Source organism: Dendrobium catenatum, unplaced genomic scaffold (genome assembly GCF_001605985.2).
Source record: "Dendrobium catenatum unplaced genomic scaffold, ASM160598v2 fragScaff_scaffold_1090, whole genome shotgun sequence".
Taxonomy (NCBI): Eukaryota; Viridiplantae; Streptophyta; class Magnoliopsida; order Asparagales; family Orchidaceae; genus Dendrobium; species Dendrobium catenatum.
This window is the reverse complement of record NW_021319552.1, coordinates 112,896-139,341: the sequence shown is the minus strand read 5'-3', so window position 1 is coordinate 139,341 and position 26,446 is coordinate 112,896. Positions and strand designations below refer to the sequence as shown.

Genomic DNA, 26,446 nt, shown 5'->3' with positions numbered 1-26,446 from the left:
GGTCCCTCCAACACCGTCACTCGCCGACTATGGTCCCTCCAACCACCGTCACTTGCTGACTATGATCCCCTTTGAACACTATCACCTGCTGACTACTGTCCCTCTAACCTCCGTCATCCATTTACTTACGATCCCTCTGATCTCTATCACCCGCCAACTACGATTACGGTTCATTCCAACCTCCATCTTCGACGACTACGATCCCTCTAAACACCTTCGCCTACTGACAACAGTCCACACCGACCTCCATTTCCCACCGACTATGGTCCCTTCGACCTCCGTCAACCACTAACTAAGGCCTCTTCGAGCTCTGTCGTTCATCGACTACGATCCACTTTGAACACAGTCGACTGCCGACTATGGCCCCATCAACCAAATGAGCAGGCTAACACTCTCCTAAGAACAACTCTTATGTCACTGTATTCTTTCAAAGTTAACTATGTATTGTGATTTTCACATTGAACCAACACCTTCCCCTAAGGAAGGACATGACGTGTAATCAACCACAAATACTAATGGGACCATTTTAACTTAGCACGACCACGTGATTTTCCCCCTTTAAAGTGATTTATATGTAAAAAATTTGGCGTGTCTTATCAATACTGCACCCCTCTCTTTTATTTATTTGTGTGTTGGATTTTCGTACAAACTAAGACGTTAAGCTCTCAATCTTTCTATCGCCTCGAATGTTCCATGACGCAATAATAATAAATAAAAATTACACATCATGTGCACACCTATATATACGTTTTTATGATAAATTCTTTCATCTATTTATATTATAAATTATGTCCAATCTTGTTAAAAAAATTTGGACTTTAGATTACAGATGATGAAAGAACTTGCTCTAAGTGGGTACAACCAACAAATAAATGGGCTTGCTTTTGGAATCCAAATTTAATATTATAAAACATGTCCAAGCACATAATTTGATTTTGCCAAAACGAAGAAAGCATTAAAAAATAACAAATACTATTTACATAATTTCAAAATAGCTTGTAAAAAAGAAAATTTTCAGGCTTCTTTACAAAAATCTTAGATAAGAACATTTTTTTTTTGCAATTTCACAACATTTTACATTAAAAGAAGTATTCTGTTTTATGAAAAAAAAAAAAACAGAACTATTAAAAAATTCATCTTGAAAAATATGTAAATTTCAAACTTCTGTACATTCGTCTTAAGAAAAAAAAACTCTGGCTCTTGATATTCTCATCTAATATTTTACTAAAAGAATTTTTTAATTATTATATTTTTATGTAATAAGTGCAAGAAAAAATAAATTTATATTTCTATTTTTTGCCACAATTATTTCATAATGCCAAATTTTCCAATTTTACAGCTTTTTACTCCCTTTTTAAAAAATAAATATGAAATGAGTTCGTAAGTGTGTGGAGAGATCTTTCGAGGCAAGATATGGAGAAACACTTCTTCTGGTCTCTCGCTCGTCGTTTCTGCAATCTATGAGGTGATGGCGCAGCGGCTGATGAGCTCTGGCAAGTCGATTTTTCGAGCGTTGAATCTGAATCATTTGGGCGGCGGCGCTGCTGAAAGCCGTCCGTTCATTCGTGCCCTCGCGCCCGCCAATCTGAAAAGGAAGGCCTCCAACTCATTTTCCGCGATTCAGGACACCTATTTTTCTACTAAGGTCTTCTCTTTTTCGGCTTTTGTAATCTTTTCCCAATTTATATGGTTTTGATTGATCGTCACGGGCTATTCTATTAGTTGCTAGAATCTTTTTGCTCCCAATTTTTGAATTCTGGCGTCTTGTTGATATTTCGAATTGCTTGGTAGCATTGATGTATGTTCTGTTAGGGTAGCCTGTTATCTTATATGTTTGGATTTTTAACATTTGTGGATTTCTTGCCTTGTAGTTTATCCTGTGAGTTTGTAATAGTTGTGTTGATTAACATGGTTGGGTGGAATTGTGCTCCTTTCTGATTAATTGTGTTAAAGTCTCGATAAAGTTTAGAGAGGATTGATGCCTCTTATGTCGTGAAAAAACTCGATTGTTGCTTTAGATTTGATGCTTGTGTTTGAGCGGTTGGGGAATATTACACGGAGGGCTTTCTTTGCTAATTCACTGTGCAGCCACCTTAGTAGAAGATGAAGAGATACGTGAATGGAAGAAGGATACACTGTATAAGAAGGGAGTAGAATTGCCTTAACTCTTTTCACCGTGCTTTTCTCCAACATACCTTTTCCCAAAAAACCCTATGTGAGTGAATTAGGTTTTTCACCAGGAACAATCACCTAACTGCTTCCTAGGGTGTAAACTACCAACCACTAGTTTTGGCTCTGATCATGGCTTGTAGATTGGTATTACTTCAACAATCTTTTTGAAGTGACCGACCATTTGATGTTTTTTAATGGTGAATTGCAGTTTGATCCTTTGTGTTTAAAAACAAGTTTTTTTCTTTAAGTTCCTTTTTTTTTGGACTATGATCTCCTTGAGCTGGAAAAATGATAAATTTAGTCAATTCCTTCGTAACATTATAAAAAAAAAGAGAGACAAAGATATTCATATGTAAATTTCATTTCACTATCTAAAGAAGTTTAATTTTGATCTATCATATGAGTACACCCATTAGTGCTATTAGCTGTGGCGCAAGGCTCTATTCATCTTTAGTCCCTGGCACCACTATGAGATGCTTAGTAGTTGGATGCTTTACTTTAGCTTGACTGTTGCAGGCCACACAAATTCGAGGAAGGAGAGATCTAGAAAAATATTTAGTGTTACATGCCGAAATGAGATCTGAATGAATTGTAAAAATAATTGAGGAGAACCACAAAATTGGTGGAAAAAAATAAGGAACAGCTGAATTAGAGGAAAAAGCTATGGAAATTAGTACGGGATGGTGATGAATGCTTTAATACGAGCCATTTAAGTTTGATAAAACGGCTAAAAAAGGAGGATTGAAGGTTTCAAACCTAGATCTTCCATTTTTTTTTTCACAAATAACATTGTCATAACCTAGTTTAGTTGGCCTTTTTTTTTTTAAAATATGGCTAAACTAAATTATATATGAATTACTAATAAATTATATCTAAAAATATTTATTTTCAATCAATTACTAATAAATTTTTTTTTTAGTCTTATCAAGCTAATCCACCTATGGCTTGCAATCAGATTGAAAATAAGTCTGATTCAAATGTTTAGCTCATGGATTAACTCATTTGTTCCTAGCAGAGCTCTGTCCGAGTGAAAACTTAGACTGATTTTCAAGTGATCTGCAATCTTTGAACTAAGCTCTCAGCCATATTTAGTGGTCCTATTAATAAAGTAGACCAAACTGTGCAAGCTTGGTAGAAACATATTAGAGCAAAATAAAATTGCGGCATCTAACTGAGGATTTTCTCAAGTTTGAATAAAGAAATTGTAATTTACCATGTTTTTTCATTGTAATGGTGTTTGGTATTGTTTGTAGTGTGAGTTGATGCAGATAATTGCATTTATGTTTTTGGCCGTTAGTTCCTTTGTTAACTGTTAGGCATTTTCCAATTTTTCTTGCAATGCTTCTCTGTAATGTTTAAGTTTTTTTAAAAGTGAAGTTAAAGACCTTTTTCTATATTATATTATGCTATTTCATTATTCTTTTGTCATATTTGTAGGAAGTCTTTGAGAGCCATCGGGTTGTTTTCACTATTGGTACATCAATAGCATCAATATTGACTGCATGGGCAGGTCAGTAGTATTCTGTATATATATGTATATTATGGAATGCTCTCATTTTACATGGATTCTTGACTTGCTGGTGAAGAATTGAACGGCTCCAATAAGCATATTCGTAAAACTTTTTGCAGTTAGATTATTCCTAGTCATCAAGCATGCATTCATTACTCCCTTGCTCACATTAAAAGACGCTCCAGCTGCCATCCACGTCTCCTTTTTCTACATTCCTCATATGACTCATTATCATCAAACTTTTGTTCAAGTAAGATGATAAAGTTTCAAATTGTTAATTCATGTTAATCATATTTAATTGGTAATTGGTTTGATGGAAATTGATGATCTAGCTCTATAGAAAATTGTTAAAATGTTTGAGAATAAATATGAAGTGGTGAGACAATAGAAACTTACTATAGGGTAAATGGAACATGTGCTGATCTTATAACCATGCGTTACACATTTATTATTTCATATTCTTTAATCTTATCCAAATTCTTTTATGCTGGCTTTATGATTCATCATCCATTCATTCTTGTTTAGTACATCGGACTCTAATTTATACATAATCTTATATAATTTACTGCCATTTTACCAATAGTCTGCACCTTTTTTTTGCCTAACATATACCCATCATATTAGCACAACCTCTGTCCTCTATTGTTTATGTCTAAGCTTAGTTTAATTATTTTTTCTATCTGACATAAGATATTTTTCCACCAATTCTCTGCTGTTTCTTACTCAATCCTTATTAGATTTACTGCACATCCTTTGTCATACTCAACTTGTGACTTTCTTTAGTGTTCATACATAGATTTATACAGCATAGCCAGTTTAAGAGAATATTATAATATCTATGTTTAGGTTTCCATTTTTTTATCTTATTGCATAGGTCTTGTGATGATTCTCAATTTTAGTCACCTAACTTTAATTCTTGAAGGTATATTATCTTTTTTATTTATTATTATTTTGATTAATAAAATCAAAAGTCTTACTTATAGCCTATGATGCATGGACACGGACACGACACAGACACGGCACGACATGGACATGGGACACGGCTTTTTTTTGAAAATATAGGATACCGGTACGACGCGGACACGGTATTATATTTTTTTATATAGTGTATAGATATTAATGTAACATCATATTAAAAATGACAAATAATAATAAATGAATGACATGATAATTTGTCTAACTTATAATATAAAATATTTAGTATAAAATATCTAGTACAACCACAAAATATAAACAAATAACCACTTACTACAACATCAAGCATTCAATCTTCAAATACTAGGATTAGCTTAAGAGATTTGTTTTTGGCCTTTAATATCATCATCATTGAATATCATTGCTTTCAACTCTGGTTCATCAAAAAAAAGATTTGCAATAGTTCATTCGATATCTTTTCTTTGTATATATTTACTTTTTTTGTTCGCTAGTTCTCTCCCATAATATTTCTTTATCCTTTAATCTAAATCACAAAGAATGTATCTATTTACTTATATACTTCTCTAGTTCTCTCTCATAATAGTTCATTAGATATCATATATTTATAATTAAAATGATTATATCATAAAAAATTAGGATACGAGGGTCGCTTGTGGCCGACATGTGTCCCAGCCGTGTCTGAAACATGTCCCAGTCGTGTCGGGTTAAATTTAAACATTATTTTAATCGGACACGTGTCTGTTTTGTCCGACACGTGTCCGACACTACATTCTCTCTTTAAGAGGTGTGTCGGTGCATCATAGCTGATAGCATCTTAGGATAATTTATTTTTTTAACAACATTGATTGCTAGGAACCTAATTAAATAGTGGGATAAAGGCTTGTTGTTGTTGTAGTATTGATTGATAGGAACCTAATTAAATATTCAATAGAATTTTGCATCATGCACTCTCTCTGCTTAATTAATCTTAGGCCCCATATCATGTAATAATTTTTTGAATTACAAATTTTTTCACTATAGCAGAGGACTTAGTGCGATTCTTAAGACATCTTACTAAGATTGGAAACTCTTTGCCCTCATCAAATAAAATCTAGTGGCAATTGGTGATATGCATTTTCATGATTAATAAAAATCTTATAAAGATTTTTTTCATTCTCGGTATTTTTTCGATAGTTATCTATAATTTCCTCCATAATAGATCCTTTTATTGCAAACCAAATTGCTATTTCTATGTTGACAGGGTTATTCTTAGCCTTTGTTTCCTCCTTTTCCATGACTTTATTTTATGATTCTGATAGGAAATACTTGTGTTCGCAAGTAACCCTAAGGTAATACTTGAGTTCGCAAGCAAACCTAACCCAAATCGGTGAACAAACAGGGAAGATATTGCTGTCCAGAACAGAAAACAGCCGAAATCTGCTGTTTACAGCAGAAAGAAAGCACCAATCCAGAGAAATTCTGAGAGAAAACTCAAAGGAAAGCTTGTATTTCACTAGTAGATGAATTAAACAGCAAAGATACAATTGATCCTCAATTCGAGAGGAGGATCGATCTCTCCCAAATCTCTGGCAACGCCAAGAGCCCAAAGAAACCTAAATCTAAGAGATCTCAAATTTCAGCCAAATTCCAGATCCTCAAACCCTAAGAAAATCAACTATTTAATGCATACAAATCAAAAGGAAATCCCTAAACAGTCCCTACATTCAAATTTCTCTCTCAAAACCCTAAAAAACGCTTCCTAAAATGCTCCCGCAAGGCGAGCGGCTAGCGCGGCCTCCGCCAGGCGGAAAACTTCCGCCGTTCGTGTCTCGGCCGGTCCCGCGTGGACCGGCTGGACCGGTCTAACAGACTCATAAGTTTAATTTTTTACTATAATTATGATAATATTGAACTTCTTTATTTGTCTTCAAAGATTTGTAATGATAAGCTTCTTCAGCAAGCTTAAGTGTCTCTCAATCCTTAGAATTTTACAAAATTATTTGCTAACCAAATCAGTCAAAATTTCCTATAAATGCCAAACTTCTTTATCTTTTTGTATATCTTTCTTAAAGTTAACTCAATTTCTTTTTTTAGATCAATTTATAATTCCTTTCATGATCTTGTTCATGTTGCCCTTGCAAGCATAATTTCTTAAATTTTTTGGTTAATATTTTGTCATTATGACGTTTTCATTTTTTTTTCTTTTATTGATATCTTATTGTTTTCATTTTAATGCTTCTATCTTATTTTCATTATTGAGATCTTATTGCCAAGCTTCTCCAGTTTTCAAGTGACTCCAAATTTTCATTATGATTTTATAAGAAGGTTAAATGAACAATTGGGCTCTATTTTCGGTATCTTCTTCTTGGTTGATTTCTAGCTCATTGCTTGTCTTTGTTTAGGCTTTTATAAACTTGCTAGCATTGTATTGTCATAAGTTTAGGCTCATAAATTGATTTCTTTTATGATAAGGGTAAAATTTTTAGGTTTCTTTTTGCTATACATAGTTTTTAAATAGGTTCAAATTCCAAATTGATTTACAGGTTATTCTTTGCGCCAGCATCATCATTCAAATGTAGAAAGGAGGCTCGAGTCAATTGAAAAAGCGGTGAGTGCTGGCTTAAATTTGTCAACTTTGTTAACTCCTTTTTTTATGAATATATTAAATTTACTATTAAACAACTTATACTATCCTTCGGTTTTGTCACTGAATATTGAACCATAGAACTGCCTTGTGAATAGTAGCATAGCCAAGACTTGGTGTTGGTGGTTTGATGGAGGTAATGAGCGGTGGAACTGGACGAATTGCTAAGTAAATAATATTCATATTGAATATAGCATAAGGCAAATAATTTTTTAAATTGTAGTAATAATTGGCAATAAAATTAGGTAAAGTCTTAGTGATGGATGTAAGTGTTTCGTTAGGAGTTTTGGAAGGCTAACTGTCATTAAACAGAAGATGAGAATGAAAGGAAAAAAAATTATCGATGGAGGATGTGATATTAAAGCACGAAATTGATACAAAGATATATAATCAACAATTAATTGTGGTTCCTCATAAAGAATGATGTTACAGTTTTGATCAGTAAATTGTATGGTGAGGTCTTAGTAATTATGTAAAACTGAGCCTAAAACAATATCAACCCCTTTCATAGACAGAATAAATAAATCTAAAATGACTAGATACCCTTGTACGTTTATTGAAACTTGAAACATTTTGAATTGCAAAGAAGTAAATTGTCATTGCCATCGGAAATATCAAATTGTTTAATTGGTTCGGGGTGAAAGTCAAGTTGGGTAATGATGTTATCTTGAATAAAGTTATGAGTGCTACTGCTATCAATCAAAATATAGACATTATGCTTATTAATATGGTCGGTTAAACGAAAAGAACGTGTATTAAATTGTCTGGCTAGAGCATTTAAATTTATTTCCGAAATAATCTTGTGAATCAAGGTCATTAGAAGAATGTTGGTTATCATCTGTCGTGTCAGAATCATCAATGTCCATCAAAAGATAAAATTTATTAGAGCAACTGTGTTGAGGGCTAAACTTTGAATCACAATTAAAACAAAAGTCTTTCTCATGAAGAAATTGAATTTACAAAAGGGAAAGCTTGTGGATGGGTAGATTGGGGAGTTTTGAGGAGGAATTTGGTGGGAAGTGTGGGTAGATGCTTGGCCTATAGGCATAGAGGGGTGGGTAGCTTTGTTTGGGATGAGGGGTGGAAATGATTTTTGCCAGTGTGATAAGGAAGTGCTAGAAAATCTTGAAATTTGAATTCGTGACGGTGAGCTTAATCCATGGCATCTAAAAGAGTAATGAGTTTGGCTAATAAGAGCTCTCTACGCAATTCTTGTTTGAAACTAGATATGAAATAACTAATAAGAGTATATTCTGAAAGATTTGGAATTTTAAATGCAAGGTTTTCAAAAATTGTTTGGTATTCAAGAATAGATGCTTGCCAAGTTATTTAAATAAATAATCATGTAAATCTTTATAGGAAAAGATGCTAAACCGTTGTTATAATGCTATCCTGAATTCGGGCCAAGGAGTTTGGCCTTTCATGCGAATCCATTGATTATACCATGTAGTCGCGGATCCTTCAAGATGAAATGAGCAATTCTTACACGGTGGTAATATGAAATATTATGAAAATCGAAATATACTTGTGGTTTAAAGATCCAAGTTTCCACATCAGATCTGTTAAAACGAAGAAGTTCATTTTTAATATATTTAAGAAAAGGTAAACCTGCTTTGGCCGAAGAGTATTGAGGAGATGGAAATTGGGTAGTCGATCCCAGATTCTCGGTGGATGGTGGAGGTACTTGATGAGAAGAAGGTGGACGGTCCACATAGAGGCTGTCAAGATGCTTGTCAACGGAGTCAATAAAGCCTTGAAATTGTTGTAATGTTGTCCCGATAAAAGCAAATTGAGCACATGCTTGTTGTAAATATTTTTGAATTTTCAAAAATTGTGACTCATGAGTGGACTGCATGGTACGTAATGCTTTGGACAAGTCTTCATTCTTCATTTTGAATGAAGAATTAAAGAATCTAGATGGCAGACAAAATATTTAATTTCTTGAAAAGAAAATTTCAGTTCTTGAAAGTAAAAACAATAAAGAAAAAGTAGGTGTGAAGATTTTGATCCTCAGGAGTGCGTGGGTTGCTGAAGCTTTGCTGTCATATGAAGTTGGGTTTGCCAAGGATTGGCCAACTACACTCTAAGCGGAGTTGGCTGGTCTTGGGTGTGCGGGCAACTGCAACCAAGCGATCTGCTTCTTGCGGCATGTGAGGGGCTGCTTCTTGCGGTAGGTTATGGAAACCTGTTGTTTGCGGTCAGGGGATTGGCTTGTGGGGTGAGCTGGTGGAGGGAGATGATGGGCCATTGATTTTACTTTGGTTTTGGATGGACGGAGGAGTGAGGTCTCAACAAGAGCACCAATTTTATGTGCTTCTTGATTGAATCAAGAAGGATATGATACCGTTTGAGTAGGTGGAGACTCCTAAAGGAAGAAGAGGAAAAAGAAAACAAGAGGGACAGAAAAATAAAATTTCTTTTCCATAACTTCAATTACAACAAGGGGTTTATTTATAGGTTTATACAAGTGAAAAGAAAGGGGGTTAGCTGTCTAAAATAATAATAAACTTGTTTACAAAAATAAGCCTAGTGTTATAGGTTTATTTCTAATAAAACCATAAGTTGGTACAGTCCTTAGACCGTTTTTTTTACCATGTTTACACTATAAACTTTGAATTGTTGTCTTGTTGGAATTTTTATACTCTTGAACTTATTCTTCTGATTTATGGATCCAATATTCTTCTTGTTTTTTATTGTTTGCATCCAAAGGAATGTATTGGTGCTTAACAATTACACAACAATCCAACAAAATGTTTCTAATTGGCAAAAAGATGTTAGCGATTTGCCTTTATTTTTTGTCCCTTTTAGCTTCTTTTAACAAATCAACAAGCATTCCTTTTTAATCATCATTAGCAAATCCTTCGTATTTTTTATTGATCTTGAACAATATTCTCTCTTCTCCTTTTCGTTGGCATTAAACTCCAATGCATTTTTTGTTTCCTCTTCAACTTTGGACTTATTTCAATCTGCACAACTAAATTTCAACATCAATTTATCCATTACCACCATTCTTGATCCTAATACAAGTTTAATTTTAGTGAATGGTGCTACAAAAAATTTTTATAGTAGTGATTATGTTAGAAAAGTAATAAAAGTAAAGAAGATATTATTTTCATTATGTAGAAATTATTCCAAAGAAAATTTTACTTCATTTTTTCTTATCCACGTGCCTTAAAAATCTCTCAAGGAGTTCTTGATGTGAAACAATGATGATGAACAAGAATTGCTTTTAAGAAATTAATAAAATGCAAACTTTTATTGGCTAAAAATAAACGGATGCTTTTCAAGTTAGATCTTAGAAAATTCTATGAAAGGACTAAGTATTGGAAAGCGATTACAATAGAGATTACTAGGATACTTGCAAAACAACAATATCATAAATGAATAAGCTAATGACGAAGTTAACATGAATCCACAGTTTAATAAGTTGATCATTCACCTTGGGTAATCTCTCACTCACACTCATAATTGGAGTTCTTTTAGCGGAAGAAGGTTGCAAGCAAACTTAGAGACACCACTAGAAGACATGCGATGCCAAGGGTGCTAATCGCCGAGGAAGGAGTCAGAGTTGGAGGAATGGGTGGTCGTCCGGTGATCTTCCACTCTCCAATAGGTCTTTGTTCGTCGATGACGTCTGCTAAGTGGAAGAGGATACGATCAACATATTCCTTGACGATGCTTCAGATCCAAATCCAGGATCAAAGAATGGTGATTAGATGACGTCAATGTCCACTTGAGAATTGAGAATAAGCCCGTGATCAACTTCCAGATCGGTCATACATGCTTGCCGTGAGATATGAGAGAGTACAAGTGGGGAAGAAGTGGGAGAGGAGGTGGCAGGTAGAAAGGGAGGCCGGTGGCTTGGGTAGAGGGGAGGAGGTTGGGACGGCGTGAGGAAGAGAGGGGGGGGGACGGCTAGGGTTGAGTTAGAAAACGTTGGGATTATATAACCTGAATTTAATTTCAGGTTAAGTGAAATTGGAGGGAATCACTTTGAAATTAAATTCAAATTTCAAATAGGGCTTGGGCTTTGATGGGAAAATATTAAAGAGGGGGGAGAGGGGGAGCAGGCCAGGGCGAGCAATCTAGTGGAGAGGGAGATTTTGGGGGGGGGGGGGGGGGAAGGGGGAGTTTTAATGCTTCCTAATGAGTTAGCTAATTAAGGAATAAGAATATTAATCCATCTAATTAAAAATTTGAATTAGAATTGGATTAAAAATATTTCCATAATTAGAAATGGCACAATAAAGGTAAATGTAATGAATGAGGGTTTTGAATTTTGAAATTCAAATTTCATGGAAGCTTGGGGAGAGGCCGGCGGCTAGAGGGGCCAAAGGGAAGGGGCGGCTATGTGGGGTGGCCGAGTGGGGAGGGGGGTTCGGTAGGGGAAATTAAGGGAGAGGGTGGTGGTAGGGGGGAGAGAGTAAGAAATAGATAATGGTAAAGACTAACCGAGAGCTCGGAATCCACCGGTTGCTGTCGGGTATTTGCATATACCTCTCCTAAGGTTCTCTCCACTCAAGAGCTCACAACTTGAGCATGAAAAAAGTCTGAAATTTTACTCAATAATCATCATCCATAACAATGCAAGAGGCACTCCTATAAATTAGGCCTAAATGAAGAAAACAGAAAAGACCTAAAGTGCCTCCGGGCTACAACATAGACTCACTTCCCATGGGGTAAAATGAGAAAACTTAAATGAAACATAAAACATAAAAACAAAATTACATCAAAAATACAGACTCTATAATCATAGCCGTCGATCCACGACTATGTCGACGATGCACATGTTGAAATCTCTAACTGATGTCCTCATCAATTCTACTACAAATGTTATCTGTTCTCATTTTTCAGGTTTTTTCAAGTATTTCATTAGAACATTTCATATTTTACTTTCTTTCTTAATACATTACCTTAAAAAAAGAAATCCAAGTTCATACCTTCTATGATTCTTTTGATGATGACAGCAGAATCAGATTGTGAAAATCAAATCGAAAGAAAGAGGTTCACGGAACTTGATGATGTAATAATAATAAATATTATTAAAAATTATAAAATTAATATATAATATGACAATCTAACCTTAAACTTAAATACAAACCCATCCTATCTTACACATAAATTATGCAAATTAAGAATGAGTTGGAAGTTTAAAATTACACTTTCTAAATAATATAATTCATATTTAATGTAAAATTAGTTTACATATATATTTTTAAATTTAATATATATAATTTCTAATTTATGTTATATATTTAAATATAATTTGTACCTATGGAAAGTATATAAAATTTACATTATAAAATTATATCTATAAATTTTATTTATTATTAGAAAATAGATAAAAACTAAAATAAATTAATTTTTTATATTATATAATTAAATAAAATGAAAAAAATAATAGATAAAAATTAAATATTATTTGTACTATGAAATTTTAATTAAAAAATATATGTAAAGATATGTAGTGTATGTATAGTAAACTAGAGAGCTTCACCTTGATTTTTCAGTATCACATCACCTAGATACTATATTTTAGCATTATTTTTGTCAGTATAAGCTTTTTGATTCACCTGGGAAAAGAAGTCACATGGATAGTTTATTTGTCTTTTTTGTTTTTTTTTTTAAATTTTTTTTTAATTAAGCATTATTAGTCTATTTTTATTAGTCTATTGTTGCATTAGGTATTTTGGCCCATCTAGGGTTATGATAGGAAAACTTGTAGATCTCAAGTATTTTCTATCAAACTTCAGAGAACAGCGAGAATTCTTCACAAAAATCCATATAAAATCACAAAAAATAGTAGATAATTGGTATTATTTGATGAAAGGAACACGAAAAATAGCAAGATACACTTGATCCTCAATTTGAGAGGAGGATCGATCTATCATAAATCTCTAGACGCCACTAGAGCCCAAAGAAAACCTAAATCTAAGAGATCTCAAATTTCAACCAAATTCAAGATCCCCAAACCCTAGGAAAACAAACTATTTAATGCATACAAATCAAAAGGAATTCCCTAAACAATCCTTAAATTTAAATTTCCCTCTTAATTCCCCAAAATATCTTTCCTATTTGGCTCCCGCATGGTGTGCAGCTCGCTCGGCATCCCAGCGGGCGGAAAATTTCCGCCCTGTTCGCGTCTGAGCCGGTCCTGCGTGGACCGGCTGGATCGGTCCACTGGACCGGTCTAATAGGTTCATCCGTCTCTCTAAAATTTGAAGCAATTCGTTTAAATTAATTATGCATATATTTTTGTAATTTTCAAAATAAGTTGTATTTATCCCTCATAAAAACTTGATGGAAGATGGGAGCGTTACCGTAGGTCCTACAGTTGACCACTTCTATTTTTAAAGTCGACTAAGTCATAAATTTATTTTCGTAGTTCAAATTTGACTTTGAATCATCAAATTTATTATTTTAGCATCCATATTCAAAGAAATAGTAACCATAACTATTATTTAAATAACCGCATCCAGAACAATAGAAATTAGGTTCATAGTTTGAACTAAAAAGTTTTATTTTCTTAGTCGATGAAAAAAAAATTGATGATCAATACTAAATAGTTATAATAATTCATCCTAGAAGATATCATTAAAAAATTACCATCAAAAGGATATATATACTAATTTGGCAGTTGATGGAATGGGTCTAACGAAACATCAAAATATAGTCTATTTGTCTTTTTGGATCTACTTCGATTATCCTAGGCCTATTTTAATGGTTTGCTTGAAACCCAATTTACTTAATCAGAAGACATCTTTTTTTTTTTTTTGCACAAATCTTAAAATAAAAAAATTGCTATCAATAATTTCCATGGCATTTTCAAAACATTATTTTACAATGTTAATTCATAGCCTACATTTCATTGACAAACATATATTTTATTTATCTTTTTTAAACTTAACTTTTTTTATTGTATTAAATTTAATTGTTTCCTACAAAGATTTATAATTTGTCATGGTAATGCTAATTTTTTTCCTTATTTCAAAAAATTATATATTTTATTTATCTTTTAAAATATAGAGATATTTTTTATTTAATAAAATTAAATGTTTATCAATTTGTATAAAATTGTATTTCATATTGTTGGAATTGTTCAAAAATCAGTTGCTCTAACAAAATGAATTAGTTTTGCAGGGTTAATGTTTCAGCCTAGATCTATGTAAAATTTTTTATAATTTCTGTGTTATTTAATAAATTTTATCTCTCACTAATTGCCAATAAAGAATATAAATTATTTATTTAGATTAACTTTTTTTATAAAAAATGCGATATTAAAATCGATTTGATTGTTGATAGGAGGAGGTACACGCATGCATGAATTTACTGTAAAACTTTGCAACATGACTAATCTTTTGTGGAGTGACTATGTGAAAACAGTCACGATGGCTTTCCAAATTCCAAACTAATCATATCCTATAATTAAATATTTAAATATGCTAATAATTTTTTTATGTGCAAACTATATTTAGATAATAAAAGAAAATATTATATATTTCCATTGTTTATTATAAAAATTTTATGTTTTTCTCACTCCATGTATTTGCATGGGATAAATTGCTAGCATAAAGATTGATATTTAATGTTTTTGGGTTAGGTGATTCATGTCATCTTTAATATTGCATCAAACCTATATCTGTGCTGTTCGAAATAAAAATTCCAACCTTTGTTTTTTAAATTGCCCTCGCCACCTGTCTACCATTTTTTTACCCTCACCAAACATGGTCTTCTTGTTCTTGGTCTACTTTTCTTTAGGCTTTCAATTTTACTGACCAACTCTTCTTTGATCTCCCAGTTCTTTCATTAAAGGAAGAGAAAATAAAAGAGGAAGTCCCAAAACCCTACTCTCCCCCTTTTTCTCGTTCCCCCAGTTCCTCGCTTTATATAATATGTTCACACTGCATAAAAATGTGTAATTACTGTGATTTCAATCGAAATGTTTATGCCAGCACTTGTTTCCCTAAAAATAATTTAATTAAGTAATTTATTTCTATGAATGATAATTTGATTGTTTTTACTTTTTAGACAGCTTGCCAAATCTAATACATTTCAAGTGGTGATTAAGAGTGTTCATGGAAATAAATGTTTTATCATGCAATTTAAGGCATCATGTGGCAGTGTTGTCTGGTGTTGTAGTGTTGTGTTGTGATGTCAAGTAGATTAATGTTTGGTAAATGTTAGTTTTGCTTTCTAAACTGTTGGAATTTATGAATTTGGTTCGTTAAAATAATTGTGAATTAAATCAAATTGGTTAAATCACAAAGATAAACATTATTAATTATTAAAAAATGTTATCAATCATATTTAATTTAAAAATAATTAAAATTATGTATCTATGAATAAAATTTAAATTAGAATACTAATTAAAATTATAGAATAATTTATATAGAAATAAGAAATAATTTTTAATAAAGAAAAAAAAATCTGTAGAGTCATCCATCAAAATCATCTACTATAATAATTGAGTAAAAAAAATTATGATAATTGAGTATGTAATGAGGATTTTGTGGTCATACTAAAAATATATTAGAAAAGATTTGTTTTGAAAATATTAGAAATGATCTTTTTTTATTAGATTTAAATGAGAATTTTACACTTAACATGTTACAATGGAAAAAAAAAAAGATTCATGTAGCTGAGGCTTAAATGTCTTATCGATAAATATTTTGACCAGTGATAATACATGTCTTTGCTAGTTGTAATAATTGATTTTGGTTAGTATTTTAAAAGGGAGGCGATGGTGCTTTTGAATGTTTTAATTTAAATTCATATCACTAAGGTTTCCCTACACCATCTACCCTCATTTTTTCTTTTTCTTTTTCTTTTGTGGTGATTTGGTGTTGAATGTGAGGATAATAGGATGGGGCTGAAAAAGATAGTGGGAGACTGGGAGGGAAGAAAAGGCTATTTTTGACTTTCATTCTCTAGAAGTTTGACTTTTGACTTGAATGGTTCCTTCTGTAAATATAACTGGCACCTGAAAATTTTTATAGATTTTGATAAATATGGTCCCTCTCTCTCTCTCTCTCTCAACCATTTACTAATTTTATCTTATCATAAATTTGAAAATACACGACATGACCTATAAGATAGAAAGGGACTTGATTTTCACAATCTGTGATTATATGGTCATTACATGTATGTCTCAATATTTCTCATTTATTTATTTTATTTTTTTCCCTGGGCATGATCTTTAGGATCAATTTGGTAATAATGCTTATGTTGCTTATTGCTTGAACAATAGAAATACTTTCAGGGCGTCTGCTTTAGTTGTAAGAAAGAAATTAGATGCATAAATCAGTAAAGACAAACTTTTTTTATAATGTGTTTAGATAGATTCATAGAAAAATACTTCTATGAAGTTTATATATTCTATTTCATAAAAAATAATTTTATTTAATTATAGGCTGATTAAAATTACTTTCATATTAAGTTATATACGATTCATAACAATATTTATTTCAGTTGCTCAATCCCTCATATCAGTTTCTTGGTAATTTGTTAAAAAACACCTATAATTTTTCCGACTTCAGATAATAATCCCTCATATTATGATTTTTTTTTAACAATGCTAAACAGAGCCCTAGATGATTTTTTGTAAGAACACTTTTTATATCTTCCTTCTCTACATTGCATTGTTGTCGGATCATGAAAATGATCTCAAATTGTTATTTGTTTTTATAAATTCTGTTTCATCTCAGGTCTATGTTTAATAGGGCCATATTTTCTTATGAACAGATGATGAAAAACTACAATGTTGAACGCGAAGAAATCAAAAGAATTGTCGGTGCAGACAATGTTAGCACCACAGCTTGCATTGCCACTGCTGGGACTTCCTTGATTGTTGGGTTTGTTTCATCTTTATAGTAACTCTTTGAGCTTTACTTCTTTTTATCCTGTTTTTGTGAATCATCCCCATTATGAATTACGTTTGAGGTTAATTCTGGATTTGCTAAATCTACAGCAACAAGTGTTACAATTTGCTAAATTTATTTTCTTGAAGGATGTTGGGTTTGTTACAAAGCCCTATATAGAGTCCTGGTTGGGTACCCATGCTTTACTCAGACGGGCTTAGCCCACCCACGCCCACCCATTGTGACTTTCGGGATGCTTTACCCACCTATACCCACTCACTTTCCATATTTTTTGAACACAGTCTACCACTGATTGATGGCCTTGAGGCTTGTTGCCCTTTGCTCTGATTGCAAACTTTTCTACCCGCATATCAAAATTTATCGCAGTCGCAACATGGTTAAGTGATGCATACTACGCAGTAAGGATTGTAGTAATATAAGATATACAGTGATTAGCAATGTAAATTGATTTATCCCCCGATGTTGAGTACCCACCCATATCCACCCACAATGTCATTGGCATACCCATGTACCCACCCATACCCAATGTCATGGGCATACCCATACCCACTCATGGGTGGGTACATGGGTGGGTGTGGGTATGGGTACCCAATGCAGGGCTTTGGTTTGTTACCTGCATTATCATTATTTCCGATTCCTAATCTGCATCTATAAACGATTGTTCTTAGCTTATAATAGCTTACTATAGCAGTTTTTTCTTATAAAAAGGCAGCTAAAGTTCATGTTATACTAAAGCTTATTTGTTTTGCACAATTTCAAAGCAGATATGGACTTGGCTGGCGAGGTGGTTTGTGGTTTGCGAACAGAAAATTTAGAAGGGAGCAGCTCAAACAACTGGGCCAAGTGAAATCTCGTGGATGGCAAAGTTTGAGAAGCCCTTTTGTAAGGTTCAGGAAAAAACCCTCTCTCAATAACACTGTAGAGCTCACTGGAAACACTTCTGCAACCTCTGTTCCAAGCTAATAATAAATCAATCTTCCTAAGTTCTTGATACGAGAGCTCCCTATCTGGTGTTGTAAAGATATAAGAAGAAAATGTTTATATAGTTTTTGAAATCTTGTGCCATTGAGGTCTTCCCATACCAGATTTGAAATGATATTGGTGTGTGTGTTTTCTTCGTTTTATAATTATCTCAAGTTATCAATGATATCGGCTGCTTCATGCATTATAATAGCAGACATTTTTTCATTGTTTCAGCTTTATCTATGGAACTAAGCTACTTGTATGAATGTTTATGTGGGAAAATAATTTTACTGAATATAATCATAAAAAGAAGGCATATCAATGCATGGAGCTTTTATTTTTTATATGAAGATTGAGAAACTGTTGATGCGTGCAATTTTCTTTAAATACTGCTTCCAGTTCGTAGTTCTTATAGGTAGGGGTGTCAATTTCGGGTCATGGGTTAGGTTCAGGTTGAATCCGGAATTGACTGGGCATTATTCGGATTAACCCAAACCTGACCTGTTTTTGCAAACGGATTGATTTTTTCGAACCCAAACATGGCCAATTTTTGGTATGGGTCAACTAAACATTACCTGAAAGACTCGGGGCTGAACAAAGTTTGTCAGTTTTTGGGTTAAAAAATGGGTCAATCTCTGATTTTATGGTATAAAATTGGTCAATATCGAATTTTCGTGTCAAAATGAGTCAATTTTGAGTTTTCATATCAATCCAAACTTGACCCGATTTTTGAAATGGGTCAATTTGTTGAAACCGAATTCGACTCATTTTGAGTCTGGGTTGACCCTAACCTAAAATTTTTGGGTTGGGTTTCTGGGCCGTGTCAAATATTGTTGCATGGTTGTTTTATGGTATTATGGAGCTCAAATGATGCTATTTAAAATTTGAGAGATTATTACCTACAGTGTATGGATGCCATGTAGGCCTTTTTTTTTTTTAAATTCTCTCTAGTACAATAGAAAGAAGTCACATAACAATTAAGTAAAGTAATTTTCATGTTATTAATTACTTAAATGCAATGAAAATTATTGACTTGATTTATATTATTATCAAGATTTCAAGATAAGATGACATGCTATGGTGATATGATAATTCCAAAACAATTTCTAAAAAGATATAAGTTTTTTTACAAGATTTGATAGTGGCTTCGATTAAATTATTGTTTAAATCTTAAGCAAAAAAATATATATCATTAATAAATGAGATTTTTTTTCTCTCATACGAGCCAAAAAAGAAGAAAAAAAAAAAGAAGATTATAATGCCTGGCTTTTTGGTTGCACAAACCTTTGTTATAATAACCATTGCACCCTAAGATAGAGGACTTATTGTTACAAACTCTTTATGTAAAGTTTAATCGCTTAATTAAAATTTTAAATCCATCATGTATAAAAGAGCAAATATATTAGCAAGTATAAAAAAAGCACCTCCCTCTCCCGATGGTTCTCTCTCTCTCTCTCTGGGGTGTGCTAGGGCTTCGCCCTAGCCGCCCCTTGCGGCCTCTTCTTCGCCTCTCTCGATGGGCGCTGCTCATCGTGTGCTTCAGGGAAGTTCCTTCTTCCTCTTCTTCTTCTTGTTTTCATTTTCTATCGTTTGCGGTCTGTTTGGTTTTATGGCGAAAATCCTGTCTCTTGCCGCTCCTTTTGAATTTGCCATTGTGAGAAAATTCCCTGGCCGAAGGCCTTCTCTTGATGCTATTAGGAATTTCTTCTTCAACCTCAAGCTCAATGGCGATTATTCTGTTATTGTTCTTACCAACATAATGTGTTGACTAAACTCTTTAACAATTTAGGTTACTATAGGATTTTTGCTTATAAGTCTTATTTTGTGAGTAATTGCTATATGAAATTGATTAAATGGACTCCTACTTTGGACATTGAGGTTGAATCGCATGTTATCATAATTTGGATATCTTTCCCTAATCTTCGGCCTCATCTGTTTGCCTCGAGTATTCTTCATGGCTTATGCTCTATGTTTGGTAAACCCTTAAAGATTGATAATGAGACCTCCTCGGGTTCACGTCCTTCTGTTGCTCGCATTTTGGTTGAACTGGATGTGACCAAACATTATCCTGATAAAATTTGGATTGGCTCAGATAACATAGGATATGTACAATCTGTGGTTCTGGAAGATTTCCCTGAGTATTGTTCGACTGTTTCTCTTTAGCACATTCGAAGGCTGAATGTAGTATTTTGCACCCTCGCCTTGACTCTTTTGCTTTGCCTCCGTCTACTCTTATAGTTAATAATATGATGGGTGAGGGTGGGGAAGTTGCTCATGTGCTTCCTGGCACTGTGGTGGTTCCGTCTGACCCTGTGGTTGTGGCTCCTGATGGCATTGTCTGTGAGGATTCTACTGTGCATGATTTAGCTGTGAATTTGGATGTTGGATTACCCGTGCCTTCTAATTCTCCTGTTACTCCTGTTGTTGTTTCTCTTGTTTTGCCTTCTATGGGAGGGTCTCATGTTATTTTGGTATATTCGGTTACTGTGCTGGATTTCCATATCCAAGCTGTTAATGTTGGGTTGGTTCAGTCTTCTCCGGATCTTTCCCCTGCAGCTCATGCCCCTGCTGTTGTAGTTTTTTCTAGTTTCTCCTATTGTTAATGGGGAATTGGTGGTTTATGGTGCCATGGATGCTGTTGTTTCTCCAAGTGTGGCTCCTGCCCTTGTGGCAATATATGATATTAATTGTTGCATGAATCTTAGTGATAGTCCTAGTTATGCAGATGATGCGGATTTATCTGTTCATAAGTCTGCCTCTTTAGTTGATAGTGGTGAAGAAGCTTTGGGTATTGTTGGGGAGGCAGGTGTTGAGGTGCCTCTAGTGAATGTGTCTATTTTTGTCATTCCAAATGCTAATTTATTCACCCATCTTGCTAGAGATTTTGTTCGGTGGCAATGTGATTGGTTGCATGATGACATATCGTTGCTAGTGGGGATGATTTTATTAATACCAACCTCGAAACGAGCTTGCTCGATAAGTTTGTTTCACAACGTAAAAGGAAATTCAAGAAGAAATGATTTTCTTCTTTTGGAAGCTTTTTGTATGTGCCATTTGTTTTTATTCCGCTCTTCGTTGCTTTGGTTGTGATGTTGGGTTGGAATCGGATTGGCCGATGAGGAAGCAGTTATGCTACATGCGCCTTGGATGGCCAAGGTTGGTTGGCAACCTGGGTGGCTCGTTTTGGTGTTCTTGGCTGCTTCTCGGTTTGGATTTCATTGTCTTCCATGGATGGCCCCTCCCTGGCAATTCGGTGACAGTCTGAGTCTAATTTTTTTTTTTTCGATTTTCTCAATCTAACTATCAGTTTGTTTTGCTACTGCTGCCTATTATTTTTCTTCGATTGTAATTTTATTGATGTGGTCCCATTGTGGTATTGTACTGTATCAATTTCGTTTAATTGAATTTTTTAATTTGCTTTAAAAAAAACTCTTTATGTAAAGAAGCATAAAAGTCCTCTTCTAAAAATATTTTGTGATGCAATTAATATAAAAAGAAAGGGCACATATAAAAATGCTCGAAACTTCACAAAAACCCTCAAGCTATGATGGAAATAAATGTTATCAACAAAGGCATGCCTACCTTATATAATTAGAAGGGCTTAATTCAAAAGCAATTGATAAATTCAAGAAATTTCATAACTTTCTAAAAAAAATATCTATCATATTCTTTAGCTCAAAATAGTATGATTTCTAACTCTTATATTTTAAGTGTTTTAAAAATTTCTCTCACACCTGAATCATAGATTCAAGAGCTATTAACAACATGATCAACCTTACCATCTTCTTTCAAACCTATAAATCTTTATCTAATAATAAAAAATAAAAAATGGTTGATGATTCTTTATATACTGTTGTATGTTAAGAAAATATTTTAATTTTCTCCATATTTACCCATAGTAATATAATGTATGTTTCTTATATTGCTATAAATTTTTTATCATAATTGCAAGATGACCTATTTTGCTAATCATTGTTTATTGTTTAGGGACCCACAATTAGGAAGATGATTGGGCAAGCTAGAGAAAATGATGGGTTATATCTTCTTGAAGATGGAAACTTATTGTTATGTTCATCACAAAAGATAAAAACTAGAGAATCCATTTTTCAAAACTGTATAAAATATCCATCCTTCTCTTTTTTATTTTGTATAAATATAAATATTAAGAAAAATTATTATAATACTTATTAAATTGTCAAATATTATCATGTTATTTTTCTTAAAAGTGATTCTATTATCTAGATCTTCTGCTCATTTTCTAATATTTCATTCTAACATTTGGGAACATTCCAAAATCCCCAGCATTTTTGAAATTATAGTATTTATTACATTCATTGATGATTACACTTGAATGACATGAGTATGACTTATAAAATTAAAATTTGATGTCGGCATTAATTTTCTCGTATTTATTGTTTAGATACAACAAATAATTTAATGCGTAAATCAATGTATATAATGCTTGTGATTATTTTAATAACACGTTATCATATTTCTTCTAAAAATAAGAGATCATCTGCCAATCATCCTATTTTGATATTCACCAACAAAATAGAGTTGCAAAAAGAAAAAAATTTCATATTCTAAGAGTTACCAGGACTATTCTCTTCTAGAGTCAAATGACAAAAATATATTGGGGAGAAGTTATTCGAACTGTCATGTATCCAATCAATAGAACACCATCAAGAGTGGTTGGTTTAAAAAGTCTTATAAGCTATCGACTGAATTCTTCTCTGTAAATAACTTCCTCTAAAAATTTGGTGATTTATTTCATATGTCCACATGCATATATAACATGGGGTTAAACTTGATCATAGTGCTTTCAAATGTGTCTTTATTGAGTAATCCTTCACTTAGAAAGGTTATAAGTGTAATCATCCTACCTAAAATTTTTTACTTTAAAGATTGTCACTTTTGATGAAAAACAAAATTTTGTCAATCAAACTCATCTTCAAGGGGAGAACATCAGCCAAAACATTCAGCAAGCTCAAAATTCAAAATCGTTATCAAGTAAGAATCACATTCTCCTATGTATCCCATTTCTTTGTAAACATTTTTTTTTCAAAAATTTTCTTCTACCCATAAAGACCTCTATACAAAATCAGCTCTAATTCCATCGCAATACCTTAAGCTCTATTTGAGGTACTTGAAAAAATAATTGGAAGGATGTCACGAGAGAGATGAATGCTTTAAAAAAAAAAAAATCACTTGCAAGGTCATTGTACTATCAAAATGGAAGAAAATAGTATGATAAAAATGATATTTTTTTTTAAACAAGAGAAACATAAAGTTAAGTGTTGCAGAGATGAGGATGCTAAGGTGGATGAGTGGCTTCACTCTTAGAGACAATGAGAAATGAGTATGTACGTGAAAGGGGTAGAGTAGCTTTATATAGTGGCAAATAAGATTAGACAAAGTCACCTTATATGATTTGAACACATAAAGCACCAGCTTTTCGATGACCCAATTAAGAGAATAGATTAGATTTGGCCCATGTTAAGAAAAGTATCGGTAGACCTAAAAACATTTGGCTAGAAAATATTAAAAATGATTTTTTTTTATTAAATTTAAATGAATTTGACTCTTAGTTGGATGAAATAGAGAAAAAAAAATGTTCATGTAGCCGACCCCATGTAGTGGAATGAAAGTTTATTGTTGTTGTTGATGTAAAATAAAGAGCAAATGGAAGCCTAAAATCGTATAAAGCAAGTTTGGTATCCAAATGATACACTCAAGCTTAAAGAATTAACTACGAAGAAATTATTGCTCTTATTGCAAAGATGAATATAATATAACAACAACAACAATTATAACATCAAGCCTTTATCGCACTACGTGGGTCAACTACATGAATCATTTTTCCTCTATTTTATCCTGTTAAGAGTCAAATTCTCATTTAAATCTAATAAAGAAACGTCATTTCTATCTATAACCAAGTCTTTTTAAGTCTACCTTTATCTTTCTTCACATAAGCCAAATCTAATACATCTACTTTCCTAACCTAGTCATAAGAATGCCACTGTTTTATGTGACCAAATCATTTAAGGCGACTCACTCTAATCTTATCTTCCGTTGGAGCTACTAAAACATTTTCACATATGTACTAATTTCACATCTTATCTCTAAGAGTATATCCACTCATCCACCTGAGCATCCTCAACTTTGCGACACTTAACTAAATATTATGCTTCTATTTTAATGGCCAACATTCTGCACCTTAAAGCATTACATGTCTCACCACCATCATATTTAATTTTTCCTTAAGTTTGAGGGAGACTTTTCTATCATACTACAAGCCTGATGCATTCATTCACTTCAACCATCCAACTTTGCTAATAATATCCCCATCTATTTTACCATCACTCTTAACAATAAACTCATGATATCTAAAATGTGTACTCTTCTTAATGACTTGATCACCCAAAGTCACAATCCCCTCACTAATTCTATTACTATTAAAATTACATTTCATATATTCAATTTTAGATCTACTAAAATGAAAACCTTTAGACTTTATGGTAAACCTATATAATTCAAGTTTACCTTCAACTCCATCTCTAATCTTATCAACAAGAAGAATATCATCAGCAAAAAACATACACCAAGGTACAATCTCTTACAAATGTTTAGTGCAAACATCCATGACTAAAGTAAAAAGATATGGGCATAAGACTGATCTTTGATGTAATCCAACAAAAATTGGAAAATACTTAGTCAAACCACCTTGTGCTTGAACACAAGTAACTGCTCCTGGTTACATATCCTTAATAACTTGAATATAAGTATTATTAACCTCTTTCTTTTCTAAAACTCTAAATAGCATTTCTCTTGAAACTTTATCATATGCTACCTTAAATCAATAAATATCATATGAAGATCCTCCTTATCAAGGGCGAATCCAACTTCTTTTTTTAGAGTCGGTAAAATTTGAATTAATTAGACAACAACAACAATAATAACAAAAATAAAAGAATAATAATAATAATAATAATAATAATAATAATAAAATATATTAAAAAAAATATTAATCACATAATGCTATCAAATTTATAAGAGAAAATCTTTATCATTTATCTTTCAATTTAATATTGATTTTAGTAATAATATAAGTTAAAGTATATTCATATACTTTATGCTGAAACTAGACCCTAAGTTAAAGAAAAAGAATAATAAATGAGCTTAATGTTATCTAACTTAAAAAAGGTAGTTAAATCATAAAGTATGCATAATATTTAATGGATTTAAGAATCACTCCCTCACAAATCATAAATCAATAAAAAATAACTAAAAAAATAGCTATCTCAAACTTCAATGCAATAAAAAAAGATTTATTTGGATAGAAAATACTTCAGACTTAAATGGATTTCAATGCAATGTAATCAGTCAAACAACTAAATATAATATGTTTTTTTTTTTAGCCAATCATGGCTGGTCTATACAACAGTGTAATGAAAGGAATACTTTCTTGCATGTGGATGTTGAAGAAGTCTTTATGGAGCCACCTCACTCATTTGATTCTTCTTTTACAAAGAATAAAATATGTAAATTGAAAAAGATTATATGGCCTTAAATAATATCCTCTTCATAAAATACTCCATTAATGAAAAAATCTCAATTTTTTTTTTTGAGACATTCAGACCATTTAAGACAAACTCATACACACAACGCATACATAAAGACTCAAACATATGACCTCTTAGTTGGAAGTCTAAGCTCTCAACCAATAGGTCAAAGTGAGCTGTGTAAAAAAAAAAAAAATCTCAATTCTTATTATATGTGTTGATGATATAATTGTAACAAGTGATGATAACGGTAAAAAATACTGAAGAATTTAAGATGGAGCTGGGCAAACTTAAATATTTATTAGGAATATAAGTTGCTAATCGCCTAATCGGAGTAAGAAATATTTCATTTGGTTTAGTTAAGGTTTCAGTGTTGAATATGAATTTAGAGCTATTACAGAAGAAATATATTAGTTTCTGTACATCAAAATTGCTTTGGAGGATTGAAAAATCAAATGAAAATGACCAATGAAATTATACTGTGATAATAAATATGCCATCAATATTACTCTTAATTTAATGCATCATGACCATACAAAGCATGTGTAGGTGATTGCACATTTCATAAAAGATAGCTAATTTATACTCCATAAGTGCCAACAAAAATTAACATAATTATATTCTCACAAAAAAATTTATAATACACCATGTTCCAAAGCAAATTAGAATGAGAGATTTATACCATTTAATTTAATTTAAGAGGGAGAGTTGAAGTAGGGCTGCAAGCTAACCAAGCGTTCGACGAGCTACTCGATGCTCGGTTCGATTAAAGCTCCTTTGTAATCGTTTAACTAACTAAACA

At 32.6% G+C, this 26,446-nt stretch overlaps 1 protein-coding gene across 1 annotated transcript; it reads left to right on the top strand.

Annotated features, from left to right (window-relative positions):
• The first annotated feature begins 1,418 nt into the window (after positions 1 to 1,418).
• LOC110108253 lies at positions 1,419 to 18,315 on the top strand. Its single transcript, XM_020838816.2, has 5 exons — positions 1,419 to 1,645; positions 3,610 to 3,682; positions 7,141 to 7,205; positions 16,983 to 17,092; positions 17,884 to 18,315. The coding sequence occupies exons 1-5, from the start codon at positions 1,469 to 1,471 to the stop codon at positions 18,080 to 18,082; spliced, it is 624 nt and encodes a 207-aa protein (XP_020694475.1). The 5' UTR covers positions 1,419 to 1,468; the 3' UTR covers positions 18,083 to 18,315.
• The last annotated feature ends 8,131 nt before the right edge of the window (positions 18,316 to 26,446 follow it).